The following is a 17,207-nucleotide window of genomic DNA, read 5'->3' on the forward strand; positions in this document are numbered from 1 at the left end:
GAGGCCCAGATCCTAGACGAGGATCATACAGACGCAGTATGTCAAATCCACACTCGAGCCAGAACGAACCTATAGAAGAAAATGAGGTTATCCTCGACGAATGCCATGGCTAAGTGGGTAAATTAAATTCCTCGCCAGGATCTCGGAAACCTCATTCGGGTTTTTACAAACCCTCGGAGCTCCTCCTACACGATGTGCCATCCCGGGTCATCGGAATGGGTACTCACCTTGTTAAATACTGAGCGTACAATGCGCTGGAGATAAATGATGGAAGTGTTGAAAAGTAATATGAATAGGACTTTGATGAGGAATGGAAGAAGGACAAGCTTGGTGGATGGTGCTTGAAGTATATGAGATGAGAGTGGTATGGAAGAAGGAAAAACTTTTAGGTGGGAGGGGAAAGGGCTGATGGTCTTATAGGGATAAGAATTACCAAATATGGAAGGGGCATATATGACAGTGAATGAGTCATATAGATCACCAGATAAGGAAGTGACGTCTCTGGGTCCGCTTCGTGACGCTGTTGGTGATCATGTTTTACGATGGACCATGCCAAACACATCACTCGGATGCAAGGCAGTGTAGCTTTGGTTGATCACTTAGCTGAGGTAAATTACTCTCTTACTAAACTGGGCCATTCGAGGTTTTCGAACCTGTTGATACTATTCTGTATATCTACCAATGTATTGAGCAGTACTGACTAGAGCTGATATCAAAAGAGGCTAGAGCGGCCGTACATTTTGATATACTTTTCCATCTACAATGAACAAATCAGTTGATCATGCAGCACAGTCTATATAACAGCTAAGTAAGTCAAAGAAAACCCAAAGGAAAAGCACGCAAAAAAATACCTAAAAACCCCACATTCAGACCGATCTCAGAGCCCAGGTAAAAGGCGTCTTAGGAAGATCACTATCTTTGATCAAAGCCTCCCTCAACTCTACAAAACCAGCTTCGATCTCACGAAGGTGTGCTACTACGAGGTCATAATCATAAGGCGGAACGTCCTTCAAAAAGAGAGTCCACCACTTCTGAAACGGCTCGCGAAGGAGTGTAGGCCCAAGCAGAGCGCATCTACCAGGAATCGGGCGATTCTTATGAGTATTGAAGATACGAAGCAAGATCTTATACCAATGCTCTCCCTGATCAGTGGTCAGCCAGTCACGCGCGCGGAGAGTAATTATAGATTCAATGTAGCGTGCGGGGGTAAGGATCTGGAGCCGACAGTTGGGTTTAGAAACCCGACCTAGATCCCCTGGTTCGCTTTCTGGAAGCCGGCGGTCGTTAGCGAGCATATAGTTAGGGTCATCGTAGTGCGGGTCATCGAGAGTAAAACCAGGGAGGGACCAGAGACAATCCGACTTCCGATGCAGGACGAGGTCTGCATGACATCTGAGGTACAGACGTACTGAGCGGCCACAATGACTTTGACAGTAGGTGTCGTTACAAGCTGGCTCGGGGTCAAGGTGGAACCAGTGGGATGGCCAGGGTTGAACGGGTCGAATGCTCTCTTGCTTGTCTTTGAGCCACCTACAGTTCTTGTTCTGGAGTGTCTCTATCTCATCCTGGAACTCGGCGTCTCTCAATACGTGAATTGCGTTGTCCATCTGATGATCTGGAATGACGAAGTCTAGGGTCTGCAGTGAGTTAGTATTTGTAAAGGGGGTATGGAAGATGGTGCGTGGGTACTTACCCCAACGTTGCTATTAAGCAGGAGTAGATCGAACATCTTCTCACCCCACAGGATGTGAGGAATCTGGGCTTGTCGAAGGAGCTCCCCTACTTCCATGGCCAGCTTGTATGACAGGGGCTGGTCGATATACTTGAAGTCAGACATTGGTCTTTTGGCAGGGGGGAATGACAACCCGCATGGCATTTTGCTCGATCTGTTCTGTCTGTTAGTGTTAGGAGAGAAGAAAAAGAGAGTAGGGAAGAACAAGAAGAAGGATAATAGCAATGATCAGGAACTGACGGGTTTTATAGATCCAAGACACCTATATATACTTTATGACTAGGGCTAGAAGGGAGAAGAAGACAACAAAGGAACAGGACAAAGGCATAGAGAGACGACCACATAGCAAGAGCATCAAAGACCTTTTCACCCCACGTCTCTTGTCTATGATAGGCTCAAGGAAAGAAACAGAACAATTCCATTGTTTTCTTGATAAAGACATGAAAACGAAACAAGCAACCGAATCTGAAGACTCAATGAGTTGTAAGAAATAAGCTTTGGAAGCGATGTTTCTCCCAATCTCACATTCATATCTTCCTTACCAAAACAAAGAACTGCATCTGCCGGTTGCAACCATGAAGCCCTAACAAAAGGTATCTAACTATAAGTGTGTAGTATTCTGGCACATGACCAGGCAAGGGCGGTTTTATCACCGCATGTTCATTGAATATCAACGCAAAGCCGGAAAGACATAGCAATAGATTCATCCACCGTATGTTTTTTTTTTTTTTTTTTTTTGCCGAGGGGGTTGGGTGGGAGAGCATTCAATTCTTTGTTTTTTTTGTTGGACACATCGAATAGTCAAGTAATCTACTAATCAGCAATGTACTGATCTTGATAACCCTAAGAGATGACTATCAACGCACAATGCCAATGAACAGGATAATGCAGTCCTAGATATTATAAAGTTGTATTAACTGTCAGAATCCTTACAACAGCAGTACTGGTATCTATCCCACACATGAATCTTGAATACAGCTGCCAGTAATGGGACTCGGGCCGTCCACTCCTTGGTTACGCGCATCACTGAGTCAACTGCGGCGCTCAAGGAGCTGGATCTACTGGAACCATGCGATCAAGATTGTGAGACGTGTGACTAAGTACTAGGCGCTGTAATACCGATCGTATCTATCAAGCCTATAATACTGTAGCTTGTGAGAGGACATCCAAGCCCTAATTGCCCTGGTTACTTCTATTCGCTCTTTCCGTCCACTCGCCCCTTCAGCCACATGGGTCCTAGCACATCCTAGTTTCATTGAATATGGTGAGCCTAGAGATAAGATAATACTGCGTAAAAAGAAACCTGTTTTTTGATACGTCAATGTAGGTGACATCGGAAGAAATCTCCCCTGTCTAGCGTTGCAGGGGTTCGAAGTCGCCATAAGCCACCACTCACTGTACAGATTGTGTAAGATTGGTAGAGAAGGTCTGGCCTCATTTCTTTGTTATCCACCTTCTTAACCCAGCACCAGTTCAACTCTCATGCCAGTTTTTCTTACTCCCCAGCCTACTCTTGTCAGGTCCTTAACTCAACCATCAAGATGACACTAAACGAGAAAAAACACCCAGAGATTGTACCCCCATCCCACCATACTCAGATGACACAAGCTCCGAAAACTCCGAAAACTGGGGCAGTCTACAGCGCCGCCTCAACAACCGCCAAATTCAACTCATCGCGGCGGGGGGTTCAATCGGGACCGCGCTCTTCATCAGCATTGGCGGTGGTCTCGCCAAAGGCGGCCCCGCCAGTCTATTGCTTGCCTACACACTCTACTCTGGCGTTCTAGCCCTAGTCAATAACTCGATCGCTGAAATGACCACCTACATGCCCGTATCGGGCGGTTTTATTCGTCTTGCCGGATATTGGGTGGACGATGCTCTAGGATTCATGGCCGGGTGGAATTTCTTCTTCTATGAAGCCTTGCTGATTCCGTTTGAGATTACTGCACTGAGCATGGTTATGTCCTTCTGGAATAGCGAGGTGACGGAACCTGGCCCAACGGCTGGTATATGTGCTGCTGTTATTATTTGCTATGCGTAAGACGAATATTCTCGGGCTGCCCCTATTCTTATATCGGCTGTGGGGTTTTCTCGGCATCCACAGACTATACCCTTATTGTGGACGTGCTGTTCGAGTCGTTGAGAACGCTAGCTGACCTAGAACAACCGACGAAACAGCGCGTTAAACATCCTCGCAGTCCGCTTCTATGGGGAGGCCGAGTTCTGGCTCTCCGGAGGAAAGCTCGTCCTAATCTTCATCCTCTTCTCCTTCACCTTCATCACCATGGTGGGCGGAAATCCCCAGCACGATGCATACGGCTTCCGCTACTGGAAGTCCCCTGGGGCATTCGTCGAATTTCACACAAAGGGCGATCTCGGTCGCTTCGAAGGATTCCTCGCCGCCTTGTGGAGCGCTTGTTTCACGGTCGTAGGACCGGAGTACATCTCGATGGTGGCCGCCGAGGCCGAGCGTCCCAGCGTGTACATCAAAGCGGCCTTCAAAACTGTGTACTATCGATTTTGCATATTTTTCGTGGTCGGGGCCCTCGCCGTCGGAATAGTCGTCGCGTCCAACGATCCCGCTCTTGTCGACCTTTACTTCGGAAGCGGCGGCGGCGACGGCACGGCAGCGGCTTCACCTTACGTGATAGCGATGAAGAACCTTGGCGTCAGCGTGCTGCCGCATATCGTGAACGCGCTGATTTTCACTTCAATCTTCTCTGCGGGAAACACTTACACCTACTGCGCAACGCGGTCGCTCTACGGGCTGGCGCTCGCAGGCCGCGCCCCTAAGCTCCTCCGTTACTGCAACAAGCAAGGCGTACCGATCTACTGCTTCTGCATCGTGATGCTGTTCCCGTTTCTCTCGTTCCTCCAGGTCGGCAGCGACTCAGCGACGGTGCTAACCTGGCTTGTGAATCTCATCACCGGCGGCGGGCTGGTCAATTTCCTGATCATGTCCATCACCTTCGTGCACTACTACCGCGCGTGTCAGGCGCAAGGCGTCGACCGGAAAAAGATGCCGTACTACGGATTTTTCCAGCCCTACGCTGCGTATGTGGGGATTGTAATGCACTCCCTAGTGCTTGTTTTCTACGGATATAGCGCGTTCACCCCGTGGAGCGTGTCTAAATTCTTCTCGAACTACACGATGCAGCTGGTCGCTCCGTGCCTGTTTGTGTTTTGGAAGGTCGTTAAGAGAACGCGCTGGATCAGACCTCACGAGGTGGATCTTCTCTGGGAGAGGCCGGCGATAGACGCCTACGAAGAGTCTATCGTCACCCCTCCGGTGGGGTTCTGGGCTGAAATGGGCCGTATGGTTGGTGTTCGGCGCAGGACGCCCCGCTCAACGCTCGAATGATAGCCCTACAGACATCTACAGGCAATAGACTAGTATATCAAACCGCAAGGTTGCATATTCCTACATACCCAGCCGAAAAAGCCCCTCCATCACATCCACCACCACATCCCCAACCCAGCCCACCTACCCCAACTTGACCAACTCCCCAAGATCAGGATAAACATCAAACCTCCTTTGCCCCGTAACCGGAATCGCCACCCTCGTCTCCCCAATAACCCCCGGCTCAAGCACCGCATAAACAATCCCCTCCTTCTCATCCATCCCCGCAACAACCCTCCCCATCGGATCCGCAACAAGACTATACCCCCAAGCCGGATACCCCCCATCCTTGCCCCTCGCCTGCGAGCACAAAATACTATAAACCTGATTATCGACGGCTCTCGCCCGCCCAAGTAACTCCCAATGCAGCGGCCCAGTCGTCGTATTGAACGCTGACGGGAACACGAGCGCGAAGGCGCCGTGCCGCGCTGCGATTGCGCTCGGCTCTGCGAAGCGCATGTCGTAGCAGATGCCGAGACCGATCCGCCCATATCCGTCCAGGTCAACGACCGTGGTGCGGTTACCTGCTGAGAGTGTGTCCGACTCATGGAAGGACATCCCGCCGGGAACGTCGATGTCAAAGAGATGCATTTTCCGGTGCGAGGCGAGCAGCTCCCCCTGGGGTGAGTACACCGCGCTGGTGTTGTATATGCGGTCTGTGTCGGTATCATGCTCGGGGACCGTCCCGCCGATGAGAAACGCGCCGCTGTCGCGGGCCATTTGCGCTAGGGCGAAGAAGCTGGGCGAGGTGGTTTCGTCGGGTGAGGGCAATAGGGGCTCCGCGTAGGCGCGGAATTGCGCGGTTGAGTACGGCGAGTTGAAGCATTCTGGGAGGATGATCAGGTTGGCGCCGGCGGATGCTGCTTCGAGGACTTTTTGGCGCGCTTGGGCGAGGTTTTTGGTTTTGTCGGGGCCTGTATTGGGTGTTAGTTACTTTAGTAGGATGGGGAGAGACGTGGGAGGGGAGTGAGGAGGGGTACCGCTGGCTATTTGGATGCAGGCTACTTTTAGAGGCTTCTGGAGAAGCGGACTGCTTGGCTGTGAGGATCCCATGGTTAGTGTTGACTGTTTCTTTGGCGGACTAGAGTTGGGTGGGCATTTACAGTGTTTAAGAAGTATGAGACGAACTGTTTTGGAGACATCTTGTCTTCTCCAACAGTTGGAGAAACCCTGCCCGTCGGGATGTCGAGGGTTGCTTACCCCAATTGTTGGAGTATGGTTAGTATCGTTAGGGAGGACTCCAAATGTGATAATGGGGTAGGAAAGACATGGTTAATGCATGGAACTTGAGTGAACGATTATTATATGTGGTATATAGGGTGATGTGCGGGTAAATGGTAATACCCGAATTTTATAATGGTTGCAGGAAAATCAATAACCTATTAGTGACGTTACCAAATGGAAGTACTGGTGAGTAAAGGTATAGTTTCAAATAAATAAACAAAATTCTCTATTGCATGGAATGGTATAATTCTAGGGATATCAAGATGGTTAGGTAGGGCAATGAGAGAAGGATACAGAATCTAGCCTCCCGCTCAGTAAAGAGCAAGAGCCAGACCTAATAACCCAGTGAAGAGCACGCCCAACTCAGGACGTCCAAGCGCATGTGCAGCAGCACTCGAATTCTCATCGGGAGACGGGCTACGCTTGCTGCTGTCGCCGCTGCTGCTGCCGCTGCTGCTACCACTGCTGCTACCACTGCTGCTGCCGTTGTTCTTGGGGCGCCAGCCTGGATCGACGTCACCATCGGAGAAGAGCGCTCCCCGCCCGAGATCACCGTGGAAGAGCTTCTTCGCGTTATGAGCCACGCCCGGGACAGCAACGAGTCGCAGCTGGCTCTTTCCACCCACCACGTCGCTCCAGTCAGGGAGATCTCCATATTCACCAGGGAAGCCTTCCAGGTCTTCGTCCGTGCGCGCGAGCGTGTTGATATATCGGAACCAGATCAAGTTGCGGGTGCGTCGGTTCTTGCCGCCTTGGAGCTTCCCCATGCAGCTCGTATCGCCGGCACTGCCTGTGTCCTGCATCCCCACGATTGAGACGATATCACGGCTGAGGTACTGTTTGAAGTAGTCCTTGGGCGTCATGTGCTTGCCTTCCCGGGCGGGGAAGCCGTCGAAGCCGTATCGCCAGGTGTTGAAGGACGTGCAGGAGTCCTTCGAGGTTGAGTTGTCTGAGAGGATGGGTCGGTCGGGGGTGAAGTACATGCACGAGGACGGGTCGCCGTGGATGTACCGAACGTGCACATTTTCAGGGGGGTCGTTACCCACGGCCGAGTACCGCTGGGCGAGCTGGCCGCCGCCACCGTGGCCAATGACGGTGACGTTGGTCAGGTTCGGGTACTTGTCCTTGTCGGAGTGGAGCTTGACGAGGCCGTCCAGGACGTCAAAGGAGGTAAGGGTTGTGTTGGCGGGATGGTTGGCCTTGCCACCTGGCTGCCACGCGTTCAGATCGTCCCACGCCAGCTGGACGTCCGTGTACTGGCCAGAGTTGTACTTCTTCGAGAAGAACTGCGGCGTGAGGACTGCGACTTTGCGCTCTGATCCGGGGAAGTCATCCTTTCTGGCCTTGGTGACGGAGTCGTGCATCGTCTTCCAGTAGGTGTTTCCATTCCTGAGCCTCCCGTGGAGAACAATAAAGAGGTGCTCGATGTCCTCGTTTTCTATATCCTCATTGATGAATCCTGGCATTTCCTCGTGGCCATGATCATTAACCTTGAATGACGTGAACCTAGCACCATCTGGTACTTTAATGTCACCGTGGTCCTGTTGTCCAACTCGTCAGCTGGTACTGTGAGGTAGCAGTCAGACCTGGACCTACCTCGCCTGCTTCACTATGATCGTCCTCGACCATCAGACCGGCTTCCGCAGAATAGATATCCTGCTCCTCCGACGATTCAACGGATCCATATTCGGACTTGCTATATCGAAATGCAGAACAGTAGGGCACCAGGAGTGCCAAAAGGGCTGCCAAAAACAGCGCCCGGAATGTCAGGGCGGCCATGTTGTAGTTTGGCAAAATCAGATCTTAGATCAGACTACCAGGGATGTTAATTCCTGAGAGTTGTTGAAGAAATGGCCAGGGGATTGTTGGCATTGACCAGTACTCACCTGTCTAATTTTTTCTAAATTCGTCTGAAACAATCAGATTAGATTCAAGCCGGCAAGGGGTTAATTTAAGGTTGATCCCCTATCAGTCGCTGACGTTGTGTCCCTGGCTCGACCAGGTCACGAGCTCGACCAGAAAGAGGAATTACCTGGAACATGATCTTCAAGGTTTCTGCCGATCCATAGCAGCGAACAAACCACAAGGATCGGATAGACACGTGCCGTTCACCCGAAGATAGCACTGGCTGGGTATGCCGCTAATAGTTGATAAAGCACCCGGATACTATCGGATACTTTCAAAAGCCCGTTAGTAGACGATTTGTCGACTGCGACTTGGCAAGCGCGCGCCGCGCGGCCCAACAGGGGGTTGCCAGACGATGCGCAATGTGGCGTGAGGCAGTCGTTCCGGGACCGGTTTTCACAATGCGTAACGGGAACTTATCTCGACACATGTTTCGGGGAGGTTATCAGAAACCCACCCCGAAGTTCGTTCGATCAATAAACGTGGGTGATGGGTGTCTTCCGATACCCACCGCGACGAGCGTCCGAATCTCCCACGCCTGTGGGGTCGATTAATGAATATCAGGGGCAGGAAACTCAATAGTGAACGTCACTATGCAGGCCTCCTAATCTATAAGGCTCTAGAGCCAAGCGTACGTCCCCACCTCTCGCACTCGTGTTATCTAGCATCCTATTATTCCGTGGCAGTGAAGGCATACTGCCCGTTCAATCGAAGCACCACGATCGCAACTGACGGGACATCTAAGCTACTGGACATGCAAGGAATGTGGTCTGGATTGAGCCTGGACCATGACGTTTGGGAAGAGGTGTATCTATGCCCCGTAGATCATGTGGATCTGCCGATATCGCTGCTACGAGGATGTGGGATGTGAGATAGGGGATGTGCCATTCTCAGGAGGCAGGGATAGGATCGATCCTCCGGAGTCGGGGTGAGACGAAAAAGACCGGCGGAGCAATCACGGAGGTGGACCAGGGCCCGTGGACGGGCGGGAACCCGTTGCCATACATTCAAGCTCAGAAACGCAGAAGCCTGATCAGAGGACCAGGTGGATGGTATACGGGGGTTGAATGGATTCGAGAAGAACTTGTGAAAACGATAATCGAGACCCACCCGGTGGGGTCAGCTGACATCACCACCCTGACCGCTTGCCTGAAGAGTAAGGAGTACGGTTCTGTCGATATGATGTGCTTGCCTTATCTTTGCCCCTGCTTCTTCATCCTGTTCCAACGTTCAGTCCCTACGATCATGTCACTGTGCAGAAGGTTGTTGTCATATTTGGATCGCAGCAGGATTCATAGTGGCGAACGGGTGGATCATCCGGTGGGTCCCTCCTTTTTACAGACGTTCGAGTTCGAGATAGTAGGCCTCTTGAAAGTGGGTCTCGTCCTATCTGGACCATTTTAAATCTTACTCCAGTCCAGTTAAAGAAAGTACCATAGTCCTAGCCAAGCATTGGCGCTATAACTATCTCTTTCATACTACTATCCAGTACATACGACCATAGGGTGTGGAGAACAGGGCTTCCCGTCCGCTCAGCCGTACTTAAGCCACACGCCGGCCGGTTAGTAGTATGGTGGGTGACCACATGCGAATCCCGGCTGTTGTATGTTTTTCTCTTTTTAGTTTTTTATCCCTTTGAATTAGGGCTACTGCTCTGGCTCCCAGGGAGTTATATACTCTTTGTTGGAGATGTCAGTCAGTTCAAGCCCTATACCAAGTGCTGGTCAGCATTTTGATGTGGCGGCATTGTATCTTCATCGAACTACTACAAGCTGGGATTCACATTCATACCCTCCTAATAATAATTCTTGTTAGCATAAAGGACTTCTTTCGACACAAAGATATTTCTCTTATAAGAATCTAGACAGAATGTTATTAGTGTCGCAGATACCTGTATCTGGGGGTCTCTAGATATATATTTTAGTATCATTCGTAGCTGTGCGATAGGATTTATATATATTGGTAAAACCATGATATGCTGGTCTATTTTCCATAACAGAGTCGACGGTGCGTGCGGAGTCTGGAGAGACCTCTGTTGAACAAGCTTTTGTAGTGTCAATCAAGATCCTGTGTCAAAGAATACCACTCGGCTACAAAAAATATCTAGACACTTTTGAGCTCTGTGGGCACCCTGTTAAAGCTATCTTATATTGCGACATCATGAACTTAAATGTGGAGCCTCTTCCTGATCTTTTTATATGCTTAGAATGGCATCATGACCACCACGCCAAAACGCTGACCAACGATTGGTGTAGGGCTTAACCTGACTGATATCCCAACATAATAGTATGCTTACTGAACGCGATGATATCTCTCTAATGATGTGTCTTTAAATTCACAAAACAGCAGAACGGAGTGCACGCAATTATCAACGTCTGATTTCTATCAATTTCGCAATCGGCTCCAAGCGTGGGTACTTTGATTACATTTCGTCGAGGCCTTATTACCAAAACGCCTTCGACACCGTAATGGCCTCGCCTTATCGTCGCGACGCGAAGAGTTGGCTCGATTTCTTCCCAGTTGAAGAGAGGCTACAGGTGCAGAGTTCCTCCGACTTTCTTGTCGTGGACGTCGGTGGTGGTCGAGGCAAAGACCTCCAGACCTTCCGCGAGAAGTTCTCTAATTTGCCGGGCAGACTTGTACTGCAGGACTTACCACATGTGCTTGAGACTACCGATGTTCCCAGTTACATCGAGATCCAAGCCCACAATTTCTTCGACGAACAGCCTATCAAACGCGCAAAGGCAACCTACCTCCGCACTGTTCTCCACGATTGGCCGGACAAGCAGGCCATGGAGATCTTGTCGAGGATTCTTGAAGCAATGAGCCCTAATTCTCTGCTCTTGATTCATGTGAAAGCTATGCCGGAGACCAATGTTCCATGGATGGCTGCGATTGGCGACATGACTATGATGACTGCTTTCTCGTCAGCGGAACGAACCAAAAATGAGTGGGAATCTCTGCTGAATAAGGCTGGATTCAAGATCAATGCGGTTTGGAAACCCGAGGGCACTTCCGCGCAGCAACAGGTTCTTATAGAAGGTGCACTCCAGTCATTTGAGTAATGTCAAGGTTACTGTTCAACAATATACTGGCTTGGCATAAGATATCTCAACTCGTGCATGGTACAATTTTTTTGTTTGATGGACAAAGCTCAGCCCTCGGAAAGTAACCATCGGATCTCTTTGTGTGGCTTCGAGTTGTGGCCCATATAAGCTCTGCGCCATCCAGAGTTAATTACAATCGAAAACATCATGTAGTCTATCCGAAGAACTATAATCACGGCATCATTTGTATGTTCTACCTTTTTCTACATTTACTCTTCAGGTGATGGAACCCGAGTTGAGCAGTTTGATTGATAGCAGAGAGCTGCTAATTGCTCCAGTTCGCCAGCACCAAGAGCCCTCCATGCTGAGCTCTACCTAGGTATGCTATCCGATGTACATTCTCTCCCTATATTCGCCCTTGAAAAAGGATGGATGATCTGCACACTAGTGACAAGCAGGCACGGGAGTGATACGTTTTGAATCTATTACACGACATGAATCTTTCTATCCTCCTACTTGGCGCCACAGGCTCTTTAGGTGTTACATCAAAAGCAGGAGGCGCCTGTCGTAACAACTAAGAGTGCGTTGATAGATGTTCCGATGGCCAGATGCTTGCCGAGACAAAGAACTGTCAACACACGTATTTGATTCCAATATCTCGTCCCATTATGCGGTCAGATATAAAGTTTCTTATCTAGGTTTTATTTGGTCCACAATCCAGTAGTATACTGGTCAGTTATAAACTTCTAGACCATGGAAATTATGGTTTAACCAATTTTTATCTATTTGTGAAATATATCTATACACCTAACGCCCTGACCTTGAGCTATTTTGTCCTACTTTTTGTGCAATCGAATATCAGGAGCATGCTATAGGATGATATTTTATCATGTAGATTATATCTCTGCATCTAACATGCTGATATTAAACTACTTTGTCATGGAATTTGTGCGATTGGATTACAGGAGCATGCTCTATGATAATATATTCGCTGCCACTGGTATTGCCAGTGCTCGTGGCTCACAACCCTAGTCGAGGACTTCAGATATAGGTCTTACCAGTGAATACCAACTGACTCAGAGTCGTCTTCAGTCATTAGTCGGAAAAATCAATCTATATGGATACTATCTGACTCATAATATCCGAGAGAGGTAATCTCAAGCGGCTGATCGACTGTGCCGGCCTAGCTAGAGTCAAATGAAGTCTTACCATTCTTTTTAGTATTATTCAACGTAAAACAAAGACCCTCTTGAATGTTAATTCGATTTGTGATAGCTTATGATAATTCTTACACTTGCCTTCAGAGATAGCTGAGGGATCTTGCGACAAGGGCGTGAAAGTCGAAGCTGATATAACGTGAGGCCCTCTCTGCCTTGCCACGAAGTGAAACAAACTATCAGGCTAGGGTTACTAAGGGTGCTTAAGAGGCTACGAAAGTACTGTACAAAATCAGACAAGATGACTTGCATGTATAAAAATAGACAAGGCAGGAAACTGACACGGTACCTACAGTAGATGCAGTAATCTGCTGGACTCGGCCTATAACAGGCTTAATAGCCCCCAATATCGATGGCGATATCGCCGATCCGGCACTGCCTCCGATCTACCCATATACCCCGCATTTATCTGACACACATATACAATAGAAGGCAATAGACTAATGGGGCAGTGTTCGGTGATTAATGACGTTGATTTTCTCCGAAGATAGTATAAACAACGCTTGGTCTGTCGATCTCTCCAGCTTCCCAAACCCAAGAGACCCAAACTCAAATCCCATAACCCACAATGTCCATGCTTTGGCGGCCTCTCACTCAGCTTCTGGCGCTGCTCTCCCTGGCGTCAGTCGTGCTGTCCAGCAGCAGCATCTGCGATCGACTCCGCTCCCAGATCCCCGGCCGCGTGGTGCTCCCCCGTGAACCACTGTACGCGGAGTTGGAATCGTCCTATTACTCCCAGTACGAGAGAGCCCTCAAGCCTAGCTGCATTTTCCGACCCACCCGCACGGCCGAAGTCTCAGAATTCATCCACTTCGTCAACGAAAATGCCAATGCCTCGTCGTCGCCGCTCAAGTTCGCCGTGAGAGGCGGCGGCCACACGCTCTTCAGCGGCGCCGCCAACATCAAAGACGGCATCACGGTCGACATGCGGTCCATGAAATCCCTGGTTCTCAGCGCCGACCGCAAGACCGCCTCCGTCGGCGGCGGCAGCATCTTCAGCGACCTTTACGGCCAATTGGACCGACACAATCTCACCGTCATGGGAGGCCGCGTCCCCGGCATTGGCGTGGGCGGATTCACGACGGGAGGCGGACTGAACTTCCTGTCGCGCGACCACGGCTACTCCTGCGACAACGTCTACGGCTACGAGGTAGTCCTGGGCAACGGATCAGTCGTGCACGCCACCGCGAGCGCGAACCGCGACCTCTGGCTGGCGCTGAAAGGCGGGTCGAACAACTTCGGCATCGTCACCCGCTTCGACCTGGCGACCTTCCCGCAGAAGGCCATGTGGGGAGGCGTGCTTCTGTTCAAATACTCACAAGCCATGGTCGACGCCCAAGCCAAAGCCTTCAGCGAGTACATGAACCCCGCCAACTTCGACGGCGCCGCCGACATGGCCGTCATCATGAACTTCGCAGACGGCGGCTTCTCCACCGGGGACTCCCTCTTCTACACGAAACCCGTCGTCAACCCGCCCGTGTACCGGGGCTTCACGTCCTTCCCATCGCCCGTGAAGAACACCCTCGCCCTCAACAACGTGAGCGGCATGGTCAGGAAATTCGGGGAGACGCTACCGCCCAAACTGAACTTGTAACGAACCCCCTCTTTGCACTGCCCCGCGCGCGCGGGGAGACTGCAACCTTGCTAACAAGGATCTGAATCCAGGACAACCGAATACGTCTACTCCTTCAAGAACCCCAGCCCAGCAACATATAAAGAGCTGTTCCAAATCTGGGAACAGGGATGCCGCGCGCTCGCGCACATCAAAGGCCTCCAGGTGCAGTATCTGGTACAGCCGCAGCCGGTCACAAATGGCACCAACTCCCTGGGCCAGCCGGCGGGGGAGAAGGACAAGGTTATGGGGCTGGTCACGGTCGCGTTCGACAACCCCGCAGATGAAGTGGCCGCTCTCCAGGGCGCGCGCAACATCGTCCTGCTACAGGGGGCTGTCTTGCGGCGCGAGGGGCTCTACTCGCCTTTTCAGTACCTGAATTATGCGGAGAAGTCGCAGGACCCGATTGGGAGTTATGGGAAGGAGATGCTGAATCGGTTGAGGGCGGTTAGTCGCAAGTATGACCCTGCTGAGCTGTTTCAGAAAAGCGTGCCGGGGGGGTTCAAGCTGTTTGGAAAGCGGGGTTAGAATCAGATGTTGGTTTTAATTATAAGATTGTCGTTATTTGGACAATGTTTGCTGTGGAATTGTTCACTACACATTAGCATTGAGTTTGTGTTGTACTTGCTCAAGCCACAATCTAAATAGAGTTAGTGCTCGTCCTTGAAAAAAAAAAACTATATCTTCCCCGAAAGTTAACTCTAAAGACATGAGCGAAATGTTAGCTGGGTAGGTGGACACTGGAGCTCTCTTCCTGGTCTTCGTCACAGTAGTGACATGACTGCTTCATTGTTTCCTTTGCCGGTCTGATGATAATGTACCAACCACTACATAAATGCTGAACAGTAATGTTGGAGGGCTTGATCTGACTATATCCTAACGTAATGCATGAGTTTGAGCAGCAAGGGGCTCACATTCTATGGTCGCTGATAAGTACTTGGCACTGGAAACGAGAATTGGGCCGGATAACCCCGTTATTCTGGGCAAAGGCAAATTCGATGACGCCAACAAAGGCAATATTCTAAGCACTAGGTACAAACTGCGGCAAACCCCGATCCGAAATGTAATGGAGAGAAGAGAAAGGTAATTGAGTGGAGAGAAAGAAACAAATATCGCAACCCCAAGCACATCGCTGAATTATTATTTGCCATGGAACGAGCTAGTAGGTCGAGGGCCAAGGCCACTCTTTTCATACGCCATATCGATCATCTTCATCTGCGCGATGGAGTCCTCGCCACTAATCCAGTGTTGAGTCTCGCGGCCCTTGACCTTATTCACGAACTGCTCCAGCTGATGCCGATACGACATCCAGAACGGCTCGCCCGGGAGATCGGCGAACTCGCCGCCGGCTTCCTTGAAGGTGTAAGCCTTGCGGTTTTCAGTGGTCTCCCAGCGACGGACGACCTTGCCGGACCCGTTGTCGCGGATGTGGTGCTCGTCGTGGATGTCAATGCGGTGCCAGAAGATGCCGTGGACGAAGCCGTGGAGGGTCAGCTTGCGCTTCAGCAGCTTCGTCTGCGACGCCGGGAGCGTCGAGTCGGGGACGACGACCTCCTTCTGGGTGACGGTGAGGTACGATGGGGTCCAGTAGGTGGGACCCTTCAGCGTGGTGGACGCCTCGCCGATAGCCCCGTTGGGGAAGCGGAACTTGGCGTGGAAGTCGTAGTCGCACTTGTCGTGGATGCCGTCCGTGTAGGAGTGCACGTCGCAGCTGAGGCACTCCTCTGGCTCGGCGCCCAGCGCCATCCGCAGCGCGGCCATGTTGTACGTGCCCATCGCCATGATGCTGCCGCCGGATAGCGGGTAGTTGAAGTGGATGTCGTCCTTGCTGGTGCCCCACCAGGGGATCATGGAGAAGGCATTGACGTGCTCGACCTGGTTGTGGTCGATGAGGGAGCGGAATAAGGACCACGCCGGGAAGAAGCGGCTGTGGAAGGCCTCCAGCAGGACGGGTCCGTTGGGCTGCGACAGTTCTGGCAGGTTGAAGAGAACTTCCGCTTCGGTCGAATTGGACACGGATGGCTTCTCCACCAGCACGTGTTTGCCGGCGCGAACGGCGCGGACGGCCCATTCATAATGGAGCGCGTTCGGGAGCGGGATGAACACGCAGTCGATGTTGGGGTCGTTGAGAATTTCTTGAATTTGTTAGTCTGGAGACAGAGAGAAGAGAGAGAGAAGCAGCATACCCTCGTAGGAATCTCTGACTTCTGGGATGGAATTGGCTTTGGCGAACTCTTCCGCCTTCTTCCGATCGCGAGCCGACACCGCCTGAATGATGACTTCGGGGTGCGATTTGGAGGGCGTGATCAGGGCCATTGGACTGAGAAATGTATACGGTTAGGGCTGAGGCCGAATATGGGGGTTTTTGGCCATAGGGTTTTGGACAAGGGTCGTGAACGTACGCAATGTTCGCAGCTCCCAGGATGCCAAATTTGAGGGCATCGCTTTTCTTCGGTGGTAGCTGGGACGGGCTGAACGCCTGGTAAATGCGACCGACCATGGAGCCCAGAGATGCCATTGTTCAGGAATTTTTCAGTGGATTTGTGGAAGGATTGAAGGAGCGAAGAAAGAGGGGGGCGAAGCAAGAGGGGGAGTGGTGGAGAAAGAGGAGAAGCAAGAGAAAGAGGAGAAGCAAGAGAAAGAGGAGAAGCAAGAGAAAGAGGAGAATGTGGAAAAAAAGGCGAAAGCTAAGTTGAGACAAGCATTAAGATCTGGTCCAACGCCCAAACAACGGCAATAAAAGGACAAGACGCCCATTAGTAGTCGAACGCAAGGCTAGCATTGCTGAGTCAAATAACGCCGATTGGGAGCGAGAATGCCAGTTCAGGGGCAGTGTTGAGGCGTGCGATGCCAGGGTCTTTATAGCCAGGGATCTGATATCGCGACTCGGATTGGTTCATTCGTGTTGGAAACGGCTTCGTTGGGATGTGACAGCGTTGGACCCACCGCAAGGCGCAGCCCGTGCTCAAGCTTAGTCGAATCAAAGATCGACATGATCTGTGCTGTTGGATTTAGGGGAATGAGGAGAAGATGTGATACACCTTTCGGGCCGGGGATTATGCTATAGTCT

General features: G+C 50.9%; 8 protein-coding genes across 8 annotated transcripts; 4 read left to right on the forward strand and 4 right to left on the reverse strand.

The window, feature by feature from the left end:
- Positions 1-866: 866 nt before the first annotated feature.
- P168DRAFT_281738 (uncharacterized protein) lies at positions 867-1,876 on the reverse strand (the record flags this gene model as incomplete). The annotated part of the gene is made up of 2 exons (XM_024835949.1): positions 867-1,637; positions 1,694-1,876. The coding sequence occupies 2 exons, from the start codon at positions 1,874-1,876 to the stop codon at positions 867-869; spliced, it is 954 nt and encodes a 317-aa protein (XP_024692681.1).
- An 843-nt stretch (positions 1,877-2,719) lies between these two features.
- P168DRAFT_297028 (uncharacterized protein) lies at positions 2,720-5,093 on the forward strand (the record flags this gene model as incomplete). The annotated part of the gene is made up of 3 exons (XM_024838146.1): positions 2,720-2,822; positions 3,331-3,769; positions 3,911-5,093. 3 exons carry the CDS (start codon positions 2,720-2,722, stop codon positions 5,091-5,093), a joined length of 1,725 nt encoding a protein of 574 aa, XP_024692682.1.
- Positions 5,094-5,216: 123 nt separating this feature from the next.
- On the reverse strand, positions 5,217-6,274 carry P168DRAFT_318434 (carbon-nitrogen hydrolase family protein; the record flags this gene model as incomplete). Its single annotated transcript, XM_024840199.1, has 3 exons — positions 5,217-6,046; positions 6,113-6,170; positions 6,236-6,274. 3 exons carry the CDS (start codon positions 6,272-6,274, stop codon positions 5,217-5,219), a joined length of 927 nt encoding a protein of 308 aa, XP_024692683.1.
- A 286-nt stretch (positions 6,275-6,560) lies between these two features.
- Positions 6,561-8,424, reverse strand: P168DRAFT_304436 (uncharacterized protein). Its single transcript, XM_024838844.1, has 3 exons — positions 8,243-8,424; positions 7,953-8,169; positions 6,561-7,897 (listed from the first exon to the last, which is right to left on the reverse strand). The coding sequence occupies exons 2-3, from the start codon at positions 8,133-8,135 to the stop codon at positions 6,668-6,670; spliced, it is 1,413 nt and encodes a 470-aa protein (XP_024692684.1). The 5' UTR covers positions 8,136-8,169; positions 8,243-8,424; the 3' UTR covers positions 6,561-6,667.
- Positions 8,425-8,977: 553 nt separating this feature from the next.
- P168DRAFT_151676 (uncharacterized protein) lies at positions 8,978-9,732 on the forward strand. Its single transcript, XM_024832805.1, has one exon. It carries the CDS (start codon positions 9,141-9,143, stop codon positions 9,663-9,665), a length of 525 nt encoding a protein of 174 aa, XP_024692685.1. The 5' UTR covers positions 8,978-9,140; the 3' UTR covers positions 9,666-9,732.
- Positions 9,733-10,645: 913 nt separating this feature from the next.
- On the forward strand, positions 10,646-11,326 carry P168DRAFT_236354 (S-adenosyl-L-methionine-dependent methyltransferase; the record flags this gene model as incomplete). The annotated part of the gene is made up of 1 exon (XM_024833516.1): positions 10,646-11,326. A coding segment is annotated over one exon (681 nt), but the record flags the coding sequence as incomplete, so codon positions are not given.
- A 1,773-nt stretch (positions 11,327-13,099) lies between these two features.
- Positions 13,100-14,665, forward strand: P168DRAFT_268751 (FAD-binding oxidoreductase; the record flags this gene model as incomplete). The annotated part of the gene is made up of 2 exons (XM_024835105.1): positions 13,100-14,115; positions 14,191-14,665. The coding sequence occupies 2 exons, from the start codon at positions 13,100-13,102 to the stop codon at positions 14,663-14,665; spliced, it is 1,491 nt and encodes a 496-aa protein (XP_024692687.1).
- Positions 14,666-15,109: 444 nt separating this feature from the next.
- Positions 15,110-16,932, reverse strand: P168DRAFT_268755 (Gfo/Idh/MocA family protein). The gene is made up of 3 exons (XM_024835106.1): positions 16,540-16,932; positions 16,324-16,457; positions 15,110-16,272 (listed from the first exon to the last, which is right to left on the reverse strand). Exons 1-3 carry the CDS (start codon positions 16,653-16,655, stop codon positions 15,278-15,280), a joined length of 1,245 nt encoding a protein of 414 aa, XP_024692688.1. The 5' UTR covers positions 16,656-16,932; the 3' UTR covers positions 15,110-15,277.
- Between the last annotated feature and the right edge of the window lie 275 nt (positions 16,933-17,207).

The sequence above is a fragment of the Aspergillus campestris genome, assembly GCF_002847485.1.
Source record: "Aspergillus campestris IBT 28561 chromosome Unknown P168scaffold_6, whole genome shotgun sequence".
NCBI lineage: Eukaryota > Fungi > Ascomycota > Eurotiomycetes > Eurotiales > Aspergillaceae > Aspergillus > Aspergillus campestris.

Excerpts from the sequence above, each read along its gene's own strand:
- P168DRAFT_268755 (XM_024835106.1), bottom strand. The coding sequence starts at position 16,655 with ATGGCATCTCTGGGCTCCATGGTCGGTCGCATTTACCAGGCGTTCAGC. Across the intron at positions 16,458-16,539 it reads CTGGGAGCTGCGAACATTGC|TCCAATGGCCCTGATCACGC; the intron begins GTACGTTCACGA and ends TACATTTCTCAG. Across the intron at positions 16,273-16,323 it reads AGTCAGAGATTCCTACGAGG|AAATTCTCAACGACCCCAAC; the intron begins GTATGCTGCTTC and ends AACAAATTCAAG.
- P168DRAFT_304436 (XM_024838844.1), bottom strand. The coding sequence starts at position 8,135 with ATGGCCGCCCTGACATTCCGGGCGCTGTTTTTGGCAGCCCTTTTGGCA. Across the intron at positions 7,898-7,952 it reads ATCATAGTGAAGCAGGCGAG|GACCACGGTGACATTAAAGT; the intron begins GTAGGTCCAGGT and ends GTTGGACAACAG.
- P168DRAFT_151676 (XM_024832805.1), top strand. The coding sequence starts at position 9,141 with ATGTGCCATTCTCAGGAGGCAGGGATAGGATCGATCCTCCGGAGTCGG.